General features: G+C 41.7%; 1 protein-coding gene across 1 annotated transcript in view; it reads left to right on the top strand.

Annotated features, from left to right (window-relative positions):
• The window catches only part of LOC139370881 (receptor-type tyrosine-protein phosphatase gamma-like), a 266,165-nt gene that overhangs the window by 176,284 nt on the left and 72,903 nt on the right, over window positions 1–16,978 (top strand). The window contains exon 4 of the mRNA XM_071110735.1: window positions 1,351–1,499. Within this exon, the coding sequence (XP_070966836.1) occupies window positions 1,351–1,499 (149 nt within the window). The remainder of the gene's footprint in view (window positions 1–1,350; window positions 1,500–16,978) is intronic.

Here is a 16,978-nt window from a genome sequence, read left to right as displayed (position 1 = left end):
CAGAGTACACTCACTTAGCTACCACGCCACAAACAGACAGGGGAAATGTCAGAGTTCTTCACACAATGGAGTTTCAGTACCTCTATTCATAAAGCTTCTCTGCGTAGGAGTGTTGTTTTAGGATCACGACTCCCGTGTACACAATATTTTTCATTATGATCTAAAAGGCATAACTGATCCTAGATCAGCACTTCACTATTTGTGAATATAGGCCCAGATGTTTCGTGACTCAGGCAAACTCAGCAGGACCTCAGATGTGAATAGGAGGAGGGTAGATATCCTGGAAAACACAAAAAATGCAGCTTCAGTGTTTAAACCACACACAGCCAAAGCCTTTACTTATGATTACGTTTCACAACTCCAACTCCTGAAGGGGGAATTCTTCAACAAGACCAGCTTTAACTAACTTTCAAAACAAACTGCAAAGACATGTTTTGTCTCTGAAATGTGCAAGTCTTCTTGCATGAAGTCGTGAACCATTGATGCTGTGGTAATTCAACTGTGTTTGATAATGTATTTAAATTTAGAATGCCCAGAGAAGGCTGTAGCAAGCAAGCTATCCCAAGCCCTTTGATGGAACACAGATATCTCCTTGACTTGACAAAGTGTGTTTATTGGAGGTTGCAGGGTTAATTGATGGCTTAAGTCTCTGGGCAAAGCTCAATTTGTCACTGTAAATGTTGAAAGCTTTCACATTCAGCTGAGGGTTTCTAGTTGAAGAATTCGACTACAGTAACAAAGCATTATGAAGCAATGGAGCCTATTTAACTCAGAATTAGCATGTCATCAGGGACCTTTAAGGCCAATGATGACAGCGCAGAAGAAGGCTCTTATGTGTCCAGCTCCCTGAGTCCCCTAGCTTCAAATAGGCTTCAGCAGAAAAATACTTTCATTTAGGAGGAAATTAAACAGGATGTACTGGTATGCACACAAGTCAAGTGAAATATAAAGTGCATGTTACATTGGTCTCGGTCACAACAGTTCTGGACAATAATCAGCATGGACAGAGGCACATTCAGAGAGAAAAGGCAAATCACAGATTAACACAAGACGTTTTCCTCAATTTATCCCTCTTACTGACTGTATCTCTTCTCTGCTTTCTTTCCTCTTCTGACCCTCTACGTTTATCTGCCTTTTAACCTCTCCTCCCCATGCCCTCTATCTAAGGGAGTGTATCTATCTATCTATCTATCTATCTCTCTCTAATGAAGGCTATTGACAGCCAAGTTCTTTGAATTTTTGATTGATGAAAAACAAAACATCAGCTTTTAATTGTGAGTGAGAGTCACACCTATTTCTCTACCAATACTCCCAATACTGACTTGTATTACTCTTTCACCCCTCTCTCAGTGGCTGTTCTGCTGAAGGATGACTATTTTGTACGGGGGGCAGGACTACCTGGACGCTTCAAGGCGGAGAAGATCGAGTTCCACTGGGGTCAGAGTAACGGATCAGCAGGGTCGGAACACAGCATCAACAGCAGGAGGTTCCCCGTGGAGGTAAGATCAGATGGGGACAGGGGTTGTAGGGGTTAGATCATGGACACAGGACTGGGGGTGTAGGGGTTAGATCATGGACACAGGACTGGGGGTGTAGGGGTTAGATCATGGACACAGGGGGTGTAGGGGTTAGATCATGGACACAGGGGGTGTAGGGGTTAGATCATGGACAGAGGACAGGGGGTGTAGGGGTTAAATCATGGACACAGAGGACAGGGGGTGTATGGGTTAGATCATGGACACAGAGGACAGGGGGTGTAGGGGTTAGATCATGGACACAGAGGACAGGGGGTGTAGGGGTTAGATCATGGCCACAGAGGGTGTTGAGGTTTGAGGCTAATACACTGATCCCAAAAGAGAAGGATGCATCAGTACAGGCTCTGAACCTAGAGCACAGGAGATTACTGTAAGGAGCTACTACAGCGGGATGAGTTTAACCATGTAGGCCTCATGCTGAGTGGATCAGTGGATGAATGTAAGGTTCTTATTTGAGAGGGAGGCAGGAAGAAAGTGACAGAAAGAGAGCCGCCGATACGGTGAGAGAGCGAGACAGAGGGATACAGTGCCTGTCCTTTGCGATGCAGATAAATGCTCACTCTGATGGCAGGTGTGGGAATGTGATTAATCATTCAGACTGAGTCAGAAGGAGCCAGAAGTGGAGAGACACTTCCAGCATGTCAACTCAGTGAACGTTCCAGTACCTAAAGCACTTAGCGTTGTGGTACCATTCAGTCTACAATGTTGAAGCAGCAACCTGTTTTTTAATCCTAGGTACAATACATAGTAGCGAAATGGAAGGGAGTGCACTTTGTGCTTCTTGTATATCGCCTGTCTCATGGACCTGGGAATTGTTTCCAGCTAGGTTTGTCTCTCTAGCCTAGCCATGTTCTTATAAAGCCCTCCCTCTGGCAGTCAGGGACGTATTTATAAAGCTTCTCATATAAAACCGCCCTTCCTTCCTTGTCTGTCTCTGTTGCCTAGCCCTCTTATACAGCTTCCCTGCTCCCCTTTCGTCCATACAGGCATGGTATGACTTCTGATTCTGAAAGGCTGTATAATTACAATCAGTATTTTTTTTTCTCCTCACATCTTTCTGTGACCAACGGACCATTAAAGGCCGCCACTAGATGGATGATTTACAGCCATTCTAATTGAAAGCTGTGATATTAGCGGTTGTGCATATGGCTGTGTTGGATAGAGCCTGCTTTTACCCGTCGTGGTGGTGATTACGGTTGTATAACTCACTTTGATATCTGTCTGTGTAGTGGGTGGTTAAGGGGGAGGAAGGAAAGGCAGCAGGAGAAAAGAAAGTGAAGATATGTATGCTGCTCCTTTCTGTTAAAATGTATAGCATACATTTACTTTATGGCTCACGTGTGACAAGGAAAAAAATAAGGCCCAGCGCAGTCAAAAATGTGATTTTCTCTGTTTTATATATATTTCCACACTGAGGTTGGAATAATATTGTGAAAATTATGAAAATGCCCTTTTAGTGTAAGAAGTGTTTGAAACGACCCCATGAAATATCAGCCTGTTTTGGTGGGATGGAGTTTTGGTGACATCACCAGGTGGTAAGTTAGTTAATTGACCAATAAGAAAGAGTTCCAAACCTCTATGCCAACAACAGCTAGTTTTCAGTTTTTCCCCTCCCCACTCAGACCACTCCCAGACAGTCCAAGCAAAATGTGACCATTTTAATTAAAAACAATCACAGTAATGTACTTAATTGTTACCCAGAAATGATTTGATATTGAGATAAAAATGTCAGTATTGGACCTTTAAACTCAAGTGTCTTGAGTGTTGTTATATGTTATTTGTTCTCTTTTGAAATATACATAGTGTGTGTGTGTGCATGCCTGTATTGGGAAATGATGTAGAGAGAAAGTATGACAATATAAAAAAACCTGAGTGAGACTTTTTGCTGGTCCAGTACCAAGCTTCATAAAACCTGACATCCTTTTGGATCATCCCCACTCATGCCTCTCTATGGCCCTGTCACAATATACTTGTATAGTTTGACTTTACCCTCATAAACTTTACATGTATCCAATAGTTTCCATTTGCATTTGTCTTGTGTATGGGATACGCATGGTATATATCTTCCAACAAAATGCTCAGTGGTGACCTGCCATTCAGGGCAACAACAAAAAAGCCATGTGTTTTGAGCCCCACCTGTTTAGCAAAACAATAAATACGTATATATATATATATATATATATTCCAGGGTTTTTCTTTATTTTTAAAATTTTCTACATTGTGGAATAATAGAGAAGACATCAAAACTATGAAATAACACACACCAAAAAAGTATTAAACAAATGAAAATATATTTCATATTTGAGATTCTTCAAAGTAGCCACCCTTTGCCTTGATGACATCTTTGCACACTCTTGGCATTCCCTAAACCAACTTCATGAGGTAGTCACCTGGAATGCATTTCAAATAACAGGTATGCCTTGTTAAAAGTGGAATGTGGAATTTCTTGTGGAATTTCTTTCTTGTGGAATTTCCACAAATGTCTTTGTGGAAACTCCGTTCCGCCAGCAGAACCCCTCGCCAACAGCCAATGAAATTGCATGGCGCCAAATACAAATCAACAGAAATCTCATAAATCAAATTTCTCGAACATACAAGTATTAGGCATCATTTTAAAGATAACATTCCCGTTAATCCAGCCACAGTGTCTGATTTCAAAAATGCTTTACAGCGAAAGCTCCACAAACGATTATGTTAGGTCACCACCAACTCACAGAAAAACCCAGCCATTTTCCAGCCAAAGAGAGGAGTCACAAAAAGCACAAATAGAGATCAATTAATCACTAACCTTTTGATGATCTTCATCAGATGACACTCATAGGACTTCATGTTACACACTACATGTATGTTTTGTTCGGTAAAGTTCATATTTATATCCAAAAATCTTATTTTACATTGGCGTGTTATGTTCAGTAGTTCCAAAACATACAGTGATATTGCAGAGAGCCAGATGAATTCACAGAAATACTCATTATAAATGTGGATGAAAATTCAAGTGTTATGCATGGAACTTTAGATACACTTCTCCTTAATGCAAACGCTGTGTCAGATTTTTTTTTAAACTTTACGGAAAAAGCATAATCTGAGAACGGCGCTCAGAGTCCAAACCAGCCAGAGAAATATCCGCCATGTTTGTTAGTCAACATTAGTCATAGCATTATAAAGCATTATAAATATTCACTTACCTTTGATGATCTTCATCAGAATCCACTCCCAGGATTCGCAGTTCCACAATAAATGCTTGTTTTGTTCGAAAATGTCCATCATTTATGTCCAAATAGCTTCTTTTGTTAGGGCGTTTGGTAAACAAATCCAAAAGCGCGTTCAGGTCCAGTCGGACGAAATGTTCAAAAAGTTATATTACAGGTTGAATAAACTTGTCAAACTAAGTATAGAATCCATCTTTAGGATGTTTTTATCATAAATGTTCAATAATGTTCCAACCGGAGAATTCCATTGTCTGTAGAAAAGCAATGGAATGAGAGATACCTCTCATGTGAAATGCGTGTGACTGAGAACGAGGCTGCTGGCAGACCCCTTAGTCAAACAGCTCCCATTCGGCCCCCTTCACACGAGAAGCCCAAAACAACGTTCTAAAGACGGTTGACATCTAGTGGAAGCCTTAGGAAGTAATAACCCATATCCCACTGTAAATTCGATAGGGGCTGAGTTAAAAAAACTACAAACCTCAGATTTCCCACTTCCTGTTTGGATTTTTTCTCAGGTTTTCACCTGCCATAGGAGTTCTGTTATACTCACAGACATCATTCAAACAGTTTTAGAAACTTCAGAGTGTTTCCTATCCAATACTAATAATAATATGCATATATTGGCATCTGGGACTGAGTAGGAGGCAGTTCACTCTGGGCACGCTATTCATCCAAAAGTGAAAATGCTGCCTCCTATCCAAAATAAGTTAATGTGTTTGAGTCAATCAGTTGTGTTGTGACAAGGTAGGGGTGGTATACAGAAGATAGCCCTATTCTGTAAAATGTTTATATTATGGCAAGAACAGCTCAAATAAGCAAAGAGAAACAACAGTCCATCATTAATTTAAGACATGAAGGTTAGTCAATCTGGAAAATTTCAAGAAGTTTCTTCAAGTGCATTCATAAAAACCATCACATGCTATGGTGAGACTGGCTCTCATGAGCACTGCCAAAGGAAAGGACGACCCAGAGTTACCTCTGCTGTAGAGGATACATTCATTAGAGTTAACTGCACCTCAGATTGCAGCCAAAATAAATACTTCACAGAATTCAAGTAACAGACACATTCAAGAAACTGGGGCCGACAGATAGGGCAGCCGTGCTTCTAGCTCCTAAGCAACTTTGTAGTATTATTTTTTGTTTGTTATTTCTTACATTATTAGCCCATCATTTTTGTGTGTTATTACATACAGCTGGGAAGAACTTTTGGATATTAGAGTTGTGGTAACTCACCAGCATTACCAGCATTACGACCAGGAATACGACTTTCCCGAATCGGATCCTTTCTTTGTTTCCCCCAGGGCAATTGAACTGATTCCAGAGGCTGATCCAAAACACCGCCAGTGGAGAAGAGGTATTCGTAGTGGACTTCTAGTCTGACTCAGTAGGCACGCACACCACCAACCACTTCTGAGTATATTACTCGCTAATTTTCAGTCTCTGGATAATAAAGTTGACGAGCTCAGGGCAAGGATCTCCTTCCAGAGAGACATCAGGGATTGTAACATACTTGGTTTCACGGAAACATAGCTCGGGATATACTGTCTGAGTCTGTACAGCCAGTTGGGTTCGCAGTTGATCCCCCAGACAGGAATAAATAACTCTCCGGGAAGAAGGGTGTGGGTGTATGTTTCATGATTAACTACTCATGGTGTGATTGTAATAACATACAGAAACTCAAGTCCTTTCCTAGAATACCTCAAAATCAAATGCTGACCGTATTACCCCCCAAGAGAATTGTCTTCTGTTATAGTCACAGCCATGTATATTCCCCCTCAAGCCGATACCACAACGGCCCTGAAAGAACTTCACTGGTGCTTTATGCAAACTGGAAACCACATATCCTGAGTCCGCATTTATTGTACCTGGGGATTTCAAAAAAGCAAATTTGAGGAAAACACTACCGAAGTTCAACACAGTGACCATAGTACTCTTGCTGCTAAAACACTCAACCTTGCTACTCCAACTTCCAGGATGCCTACAAGGCCGTCCGCTGCCCTCCCTTCGGCAAATCTGATCACAACTCCATTTTGCTACTCCCTTCCTATAGAAACTCAAATAGGAAGTACCCATACTAAGGACTATTCAACGCTGGTCTGACCAATCGGAATCCATGCTTCAAGATTGTTTTGATTACGCGGACTGGGATATGTTCCAGGTAGCCTCTGAGAATACAATTTAAGAATACACTGATACGGTGACTGAGTTTAGGAAGTGTATAGGAGATGTTGTACCCACTGTGACTATTAAAACCTACCCTAATCAGAAACTGTGGATAGATGGCAGCATTTGCGCAAAACTGAAAGCACAAGCCATGGCAATGGCACTGGGAATATTGTTGAATACAAACAGTGTAGGTATTACCTCTGTAAGGCAATCAAACAGGCAAAACGTCAGTATAGAGACAAAGTGGAGTCACAATTCAACGGCTCAGGCACAAGACGCATGTGGCAGGATCTACAGACAATCACGGACTACAAAGGGAAAAACAGCCACGTCGCGGACACTGACGTCTTGCTTCCGGACAAGCTAAACACCTTCTTCGCCCACTTTGAGGATAACACAGTGCCACCGACGCGGCCCACTACCAAGGACTGTGGGCCCTGCTTCTCCATGGCCGACATGAGTAAGACATTTAAGCGTGTTAATCCTCGCAAGGCTGCTGGCCCAGACGGCATCTCCAGCGCATCCTCAGAGTATGCGCAGACCAGCTGGCTGGAGTATTTACAGACATATTCAATCTCTCCCTATCTCAGTCGTCTGTCCCCTCATGCATAAATATGTACACCATTGTTTTCTACAATGTAGAAAATAGTAAAAAAAAATAAGAAAAACCCTTGAATGTACACTACCGGTCAAAAGTTTTAGAACACCTACTCATTCAAGGGTTTTTCTTTATTTTTACTGTTTTCCACATTGTAGAATAATAGTGAAGCCATCAAAACTATTAGATAATACGTATGGAATCATGTAGTAACCAAAAATATGTTAAACAAATCAAAATGTATTTTATATTTGAGATTCTTCAAATAGCCACCCTTTGCTTTGATGACAGCTTTGCACACTCTTGGTATTTGAGATTCTTCAAATTTGTGGATTTTTTTCCGTAATGCGTTTAAGCCTATCAGTAGTGTTATGACAAGGTAGGGGGTATACAGAATATTGCCCTATTTGGTTCAAGACCAAGTCCATATTATGGCAAGAACAGCTCAAATAAGTAAAGAGAAACAACAGTCCTTCATAACTTTAAGACATGAAGGTCAGTCAATACGGAACATTTCAGGAACTTTGAAAGTTTCTTAAAGTGCTGTCGCAAAAACCTGTCAAGATCTATGATGAAACTAGCTCTTCTGAGGACTAACACAGGAATGGAAGACCCAGAGTTACCTCTGCTGCAGAGGATAAGTTCATTAGAGTTACCAGCCTCAGAAATTGCAGTCCAAATAAATGCTTCACAGAGTTCAAGTAACAGACACATCTCAACATCAACTGATCGGAGAAGACTGTGAATCAGGCCTTCATGGTTGAATTGCTGCAAAGAAACCACGACTAAAGGACACCAATAACAGTAAGAGACTTGCTTGGGCCAAGAAACATGAGCAATGGACATTAGACCGATGGAAATCTGTCCTTTGGTCTGGAGTCCAAATTGGAGATTTTTGGTTCCAACCGCTGTCTTTTTTAAGACGCAGTGTGGGTGAACGGATGATCTCCACATGTGTATTTCTCACCATAAAGCATGGAGGAAGAGGTGTTATGGTGTGTGGGTGCTTTGCTGGTGACAGTATCTGTGATTTCTTTCAAGCAGCACAACAGTTTTCAGCTGTGCTAACATAATTGCAAATGGGTTTTCTAATAACCAATTAGCCTTTTAAAATGATAAACTTGGATTAGCTAACACAATGTGCCATTGGAACACAGGAGTGATGGTTGCTTATAATGGGCCTCTGTACACCTATGTAGATATTCCATGAAAAATCAGCTGTTTCCAGCTACAATTTCAAAAACAAGGAAAATTCTATGTGACCCCAAACTTTTGAAAAGTGATGGATATTTTTTTATATATAAAGGTTTTGACTGTTTGCATGTTATTTTGGCATTAATACCTGTCACATATCAGTTTGCAAACATTAAAAAAAACAAGTTTTTTTTTTGCATGTCTCTTTTTTGCTTTCTTGAGTAAGGTAGCTCCCAAATGCAGTTGTTTCAGCCTAGCTCACTGCTTTCTGTGGTGGTGGGACAGCCAGCAGAAAATACGGAGCGTAAGGGTTGGTAATGTTCTCTAGTTGCGCCATGATTGGCTCAGTGTTCTGTCACTCACAGGGAGTGCTTGAAAATTCTAGCCCCTTGGGTTCTGCCATTTACCTTAGAAGTGCCCATCCAAGAAGGCTCAAGGTCATTACCCACAGATAAAATTACATAAAATCACATTATATCATAGATTTGATTGGACTAATCATGTCAACATCATACTTTCAAAATCTTAGCTAGCAAGCTGGACAAGCAGTCATCATCATAAATCAAGTCAAGAATCTACTGGCAAATCCTTTTCAATCCTTGTCATATGAAGATAAATTATAGATACAACGGTGCTCATCGGCCATTGGACATAAACATTACACAACAAGTTGGAAACCGAAAATTCAACAATGAATGGTTTTGAAGGAATCAGTGGCTAAATACAATCATTGCAAAGCAATCACTAGCCTGCTATTCACTGGAGAGGGTGTGTTGTCGAAGTCTGGGTTTAAGGGTCTTACAAACATAAAAGGATAAACATTCACATGCAACACCATGGGCCAGGAAAAGTTGAATACATTGGCCATGCTCTCAATCCAGCATGACTTCTGCCACGTTCAAAACAAATAGAAACCCGAAACTGTGATATTTCGCATACACTCGTCCCTCTGTGGAAAAAGTTTGAAACGTGTGGTGTAGATCTTTGAGTCCTTCTATTTTCTCATCACCTTAGTCACCGGATATCACACATACCCTGTGGTATCCCGGGAGGTTTACTCCGAGGGTTGGCGACAGATGGGAGGTATGAGCCCCGAGGGTTGGCCGAGGGTTGGCTCCCTCTGTTGGAAGTACACAGGGTGGGCACCTGGACGCTGTTGACCCCAAGTAGAGGTAATTAGGGGAGAGTGCCAACCAGCCGTGCAGGCCACATGAAGGGAACATTGTGGCACACCGCAAGTAAGATAAAGAGAGAGGCAAGGAGTGAGCCTACAGAGAGGAACGAAGGTCCCAGAGGCACGGAGCCAAATATAAGAAGGACCGAGCCAACCCAAAGTTATTTTCTTATGTTTATTTTGTTGCCTAGTAAAGTTGTTTTTTTCTGACTAGAACCTCCCTACCTCTGTGTACATCTCTGCACGCTCAACCCAACACCCCACAGTTTATCACATATGGTGGAGAATGTGGGCAACTCAGTAACTTTGGGTGCCATGGGGTCGAGCGTACAGAGATTACAATGGAGGAACTGGTTGCTCAATTTATCCTCAACCAGCAGAAGCAACAGGCTCTCCAGGAGCTAGCGCTGGAGGAGCAGCACCAACAAAACCTCATACTGGTAGCGGAGGGAGCCCAGCTTAAGGGTGATATGGCTCAGGAGTCTAGCCCAAATCAGTTCCTGGTCAAGCTAATAGAGAAGTAGGATGTGGAGATGTATTTGTGTAACTTTGAGAGGATGGTGCAGAGGGAAGGATGGCCCAAGCCTAAGTGGGCCAGCCTTTTGGCACCCTACCTCTCCGGGAAGGCCCAGAATGCCTACTTCAACTTGAACACAGACCAGGCAGCGAATTGTTAGGGACTCAAACGTGAGATCCTGAGCCGGTAAGGATTCAGCCTCACACTCCTTGCACTACTGGTCCAAGACTGGGCCTCTGACTCCACCATCTCCCACCGCTCTCAGATGAGCGACCTGATGCGCCTTACCAACGGCTTGCTACTGACCAACAAACCGTCCCTCTCTATAATCATTAAGGTCGTCTTGGATTGGTACCTTCGGGCCCTCCCCTCCGAAATGAAGGCGGCGGCGAGCATGCAGATCAACCAGAGCCTGGAGGAATTGCTGACCGCTGTGGAAATCCACCAGAACACCCAGGACCTGCTTAAAGGGTCCCGGGCCGAGAAAGTGGATGCAGAGAGGGTGAAGGAAAAGTCTCTTTGTCCATATCTGCACGCCCAACCCGAACCCCTAGATATAGCCTAGTAGTAGGTCTTACTCATGTCTATCACTTGAGAACAGAACTTCAGACAGTTATCTTGTTTATTGTTATTTTTCTCAGAAAAGGGGCTGCTGTTCGCGTGTCCTCCATCTTATCAAGTGTGTTTACTCACCGGCTTCCCTCTGAGCTAAAGACTGGTGGAGTCTCCCCAACACAATGTCTGAGGAAAACCCAAATTAATAGAATGGCTTTGGAGGAAATGGAGTGAGTGTGCGATTCATTCCACTGTTGTGCCCCATTGGACACGGAACAAAGAAAGAAAGAACCCAGCTAAAATTAAGCCTAAACAAACAGTATGTTTGATTGTTAGAGCTCTGAAGGGGTCTCGTGGGCCTGGGTGATTGCGTATGTGCTACACAGCTTCTGCCTCTGTATCTTGTACTTCACAATGCAAAAACCCAGAAGATACAGTTGTGTATGAGGATTTAACTTCAGACTCACTCACTTCAAAGTCTGTACTCAATGTACTTTAGCTATGTTCTATCTGGGCAGAGCGGGCGGATAACTTTGAAGTGAGTGTATTTTCAGACTGAGTTCAATCAGTGTCTTATTGGAATGATAAACGGATCGGAAAGGGAAGGGTGGATGACCTCTCATCCTCTCTGTGTGTGTGACTTCCTCCAATAGTTGTACTGTTCGCATGGAGCACTTAGCCCAGATGGGGCTGGCTGGGGTTCAGGCAGCAGGGATTGAGATGAAGTAAGTGACACCATAGGGAAATGACCCCTGACCTCAGAGATTGGCACACCGAGAGGCAGTGAGGAAGTGCAATAGCAGTGTAATAAAGAGGAGGGAACTACCTGCGGAATTGTCACTACCTGCGGAAGCATGACTATGTACACGCACCTACTCAAACTCGTGCCAACACACACACGCTTGCACGCACTCGTGCATGCACACACACACACACACACACACACACACACACACACACACACAAAATTCACTGAACTGAATTCAGTAGGAAAGCATCACTTGTTCCTAGAACTGTTACAAAGCCGCAAGACTTCTGTTACTCTCTATGAAGCACTGAATGTACATTTTATTAAAAAAATTATCCAGTCTAAAAGCTTTGGGTAATTTAGTGTTTAGTGCATATATGTCATTCAATGGAAAATGTTTGAGAATGGCTAGAGTGGTTGAATCAAGTCTAACAGTGGGGAACCGTGAAAGCCTTCTAGATTTGTAAGACATTTGTTTTGTTTTTATGAAATTGTCTATTTCATATTTTTTATATTTTTTATTAAATTCTGATTTCATCTCTTCAGTTTGTGTTGGAAAGAGAAGGGTAATACTTGAGAAAATCTGGATGTTTCTTTGGCGGTCTCTGGGTAGTTGTCCCACGCTAGTATGTAGATGTGCTGTAGTAGTGTGACAGTGGTAGTGAGCGTAGGTTGACGCATAATGTATAATTCTTGTAAAATTCATATATATAGGCTACATTGAGATTTCTTTCATTATATTTTATCTGCCGTTATTAAGCCTAAGCTTTAGGGCCTAACTGTACTCGTGCCAAATACACACCAATTGCCAAACGCTTTTGGGAACTTGGGCAGAAAAGGTTAACGTCGATCCACTGGAGCAAAAAGGACAATGTCACCCACGTGTAAGACAGCGTATTCCAGTTCCTGCCAATATCCAGCAGCTTCGCACAGCCATTAAAGAGGAGTGGGACAACATTCCACAGTCAGCAATCAACAGCCTGATCAACTCTATGCTAAGGAGATGTGCCCCACTGCATGAGGCAAAGCGTGGTCTCACCAGATACTGATTGGTTTTCTGATCCACTCCCGAACCTTTTTTCCTAAGGTATTTGCAGTGGCGATTTTAGCATGTACATTTTAGTGGGGGAAAAAAGTGGTATGCATGCCAGCAAAGCCTCTACACAATGCAACACTAAACAATACATTAATTGCACTATAACAGTGACAAATGGTGCCCACAAACGGCCTACATTAAGCTGTCCTGTAACGGTCGTCGTATGAAGAAGGTGTGGACCAAAGTGGTACGAGTTCATGATTTTTATTTGACTGAACACTAAAACACAAAACAACAACGTGATTAAACTGAACCGAAACAGTCCTGTAAGGTGCAGAAAACACTAAACAGAAAATAACTACCCACAAAACTCAGGTGGGAAAAGGCTACCTAAGTATGGTTCTCAATCAGAGACAACAATAGACAGCTGCCTCTGATTGAGAACCACACCCGGCCAAACAACAAAGAAAAATAACATAGAATGCCCACCCTAGTCACACCCTGGCCTAACCAAAATAGAGAATAAAAGCCTCTATGGCCAGGGCGTGACATGTCCTAACAGCAGTCACAACATTTTACCACTGCTACACCTGGCTATCAGTGGAGCCTTGTCTGACAACTAAACAGTTATGTCTCATTTACTGACTTTAAAAAAACATGTCTATTTATGGCTGACATACTTAAACAAATGTGGTTTCTACTGACAATTGAGATGTACAAACTATGGCATAAGGGGGTGACAAGCAGATGAGAGACTATACGTAATTTCGATTAAGACATTAATGAGCGAGCTAGGACGGATGTAGTCAATATAACAATTTGTTTAGCACTTTTTTAATATACAGTGACAGAATTCAGAACATGGGCCGTTCTTACAGTGTTCTCCCTGTATACCAAGTCAGAACCGTAGGATAAATAAAGGAGGGATATAAGCAGACAATGAAACCTCTTACTATATTAGATGATGACATTTTCAAAAATATGTTATAGGTTACATGTGCAGCACTACCGCGTCAGAACAGTAACGTTAGGTGAAATTAAGAGGTGAAAATAGACTAAATTTTTCGGGTGAGGCACATGGGCTGCTATCATCTTACTACACAACATTCACGTAGTATTTCTTTCTTAGCTACAGTATACATATCTCCCTGGCATATTACATAATTTATGCAGCAGCATACAACACTTTTTTGGACTTGCCTTGTTGTGCTGTGCTCACTTTAACAGGAAGTTGGCACGGCAGTCCTTCCTGGGCAAATTTTGTCATCAAAGTCTGGCATTCTCTGGATTTGGATTCTCTGGATTCAAAACAACTGGGATCTCGGGGAAAAAACAAGGTAAAATCATGATGATGTCATTGATCTTCAGGTCTAGAACGAGGTCGGATTTACAATTCCGAGTTGGATGACTGTTCAAAACGTATCTTCCCAGTTGGAGCTCGTTTATTCCCTATTTCCCAGTTGTCTTGAACTCACTGAAGTCAAGTTTTCGCAGTTCCCAAGTTAACTTGTTTTGAGCGCGGCACAAATCATGCTTCATTGACAGCATGGCCAATGTTGAATGTTTATCATTTTAAACTTAGAAAATAGCCCCTTAATTCCAGATTTGGGGCCACACAGCCACTCCACTGAATAGCAAGCTAGTGATTGCTTTGCAATGCTTGCAGTTAGCCACTGTCACTGATTCCTTCCAAACCACTCATTGTTGAATTTGCGATTTCAACTTGTTGTGTAATGTTTATATCCAATGGCCGATGAGCATGGCCGATGATCAATGCGGTTTATCTATAATTTCTCTTCATTATTTCTCTTCATATGACAAGGATTAAAAAGGATTAGCCAGTAGATTATCGACTTCATTCATGATGATGACTGCTAGCTAAGATTTTGAAAGTATGATGTTGACCTTATCAGTCCAATCAAAGCTACTGTACATATAATGTGATTTGATGTCATTTTTTTCTGTGCCCAATGACCTTGAGCCTTCTTGGACAGCTACTTCTAATGTAACTCTATGGCAGCAAGGCGGGACTGAGACAGGTAACGGCGGACTGAACGTAGTTATGTAGAGCACCTCAAGATAAAAACGTATCGGCAAGTTAGACTAAATATTAGCACTACACAATCTGGTGGGTGATAACCTTCAATCTGGATAATAACACAAACCAAATCTTAAAACTAGAGACATTTATTGACAAATATTACGAAAACAAGCAACACTCAAACATGACGGAGAGTAAGACAGGGGAACCGATTTCAAAATGAAAACGTGACTCTTCTACAGACACAGGCAATTTAATATTTTCACCACCGGGAATGTTAAAGGTCGAAACTGATATGTTAAAATCAATAAATAACAAACTGGGTATACTTGAATTAGTCAGTAACGATATAAGAGTTGAAGGCAAGCCTCGAGATGAGTGATGAAAAAGCTGCGACATTGGAGAAGGAAACACACAAGCTAAAAGGGACAGTCAATAAGATTGAAACCAAAGTGAATGAACTTAAAAAGGAGAACACCATTCTGAGAGAAGCATTACTTGACATACAGACTAGATCCATGAGAGAGAATCTGGTATTTACAGGTATCCAAGAGAAAGAAGAAGTTCCTGAATCTGTAGTTAGAGAGTTCCTCCTTACAGAGCTTCAGATTCCACGTGAACCTATCGATAAAATCCAACTCGAACGTGTACACCACTTCGGACAGAGAGGGCAAAGGTATGACCGCCCAATCGTTGCCAAATTTGCTTCCTTTAAAGATAAATAATGGTTAAAAGCCTGGGTAAAAGACTTGCTGGGACCAAAATTGGCATGAATGACCAGTTCCTGAAGGAAATTGCAGAACGGCGTAAAGTTCTGTATCCTATTTTAAAGGAAAATAGATTAAAAGGGAAACGAGTAGCTCTCGTCGTCGATAAACTATATCTTGATAACCAGTTCAAAGACTATTCCATGATTATTTTAAAATTACAAAGTTCTTATAGACGAGGAAAATAATGAAACACAATTCTAGCCCGGTTATGGATTGTAACAATACAATAAAAAATATAGCTTTTCTAAACACCTTCAAACATAACTAATTGGAACACACAAGCACTTATTCAACATGGTGAATATAAAAACAGAAGGCACAGTATGTGTGGATGGTGTGGTGTGTGTTTATTTTTTATATTTTTGTTTTTGTTACGTTTGGGAAAGTGTGGCATTGGGTGAGAAAGGAAATGGTTGCACATCCCAGAACCAATGTATTGCTGTGAGCGGGGTGTGAGAGAGCTTTCAATGTTGTTCAGATGATGGATATACTTTTTATAATGAATTATATGTCTTATTTTATTAATTAATTGTCCTATCATGATGGAACTGTTTTAAAATAAATTATATATTTCATTTATTTATTGTCCTATCATGGGGAACTAAATGTTTAAAATAAATTATTTATCTAATTTATTTATTTATGATCCTATATTGATGGAACGGTCCACACCCCTATACTCTAGACACCCACCTGAAAGACCCAGATACTCAGGAGAAGTCCCTAACTGTTTTATGGGCCTGCTGTAAGCGGTCTGTATGCAGCCAAAATGCAGTCAGAGACCTAGCGCAGCACTGCCCCCTCAAGATTCTGAGCCTGATTGGCAGGGTTGGTCCTGCAAAGCCAAAGCCCCCTAAAGGGAGAGCATACTATACAAGGAAATTCTCAAAGTTGCTAATGAGAACCTTGATGAGCTTGTACCTAGCCGGTGGGGATTCCGGTGGGGTGCCCTCACCCAGGCAGTGGAAGTGCTGGCAACACTAGCTTCAGTAACCCATGGGGAGGGGGTCACACTCGGACATTCAGAGAGGGGGTATATTATTGTGGCCTTGGTGGCACAAAATCTAAATTCTGACTGCATGGAGATGCTTGGGAATATGGTCATTACAGGGGACTGTGTTGTGGGTGTCTCAGGGAAAAGGTGTACATTTGACCTCAATCATCTAGGACTTGACAATGGTTAATAAAATCTCTCCATTTCTGCCCATTTGTTTGCACAGTATTGCAGGCCTTCTCATACAGCTGCAACGGTATATGCATTTGTAAATCAAGACCTTTCTTGAGTTGGGCTCTGGGATGGTGCAACTCTTGAGAATGTGAACCTATGGTCATGTGGGTTGGTAAAGGGTTGAGTGTGTACGAGTGTGTGGGTGTATGTGTGTATCCCACAACTGTTGCGAAGGAGTAAATGATGTTAGGGACAATAGAGGAGGAT

The sequence above is a fragment of the Oncorhynchus clarkii genome, chromosome 17 (genome assembly GCF_045791955.1).
Source record: "Oncorhynchus clarkii lewisi isolate Uvic-CL-2024 chromosome 17, UVic_Ocla_1.0, whole genome shotgun sequence".
Lineage (NCBI taxonomy): Eukaryota > Metazoa > Chordata > Actinopteri > Salmoniformes > Salmonidae > Oncorhynchus > Oncorhynchus clarkii.
This window is presented reverse-complemented; position numbering and strand designations above follow the sequence as displayed.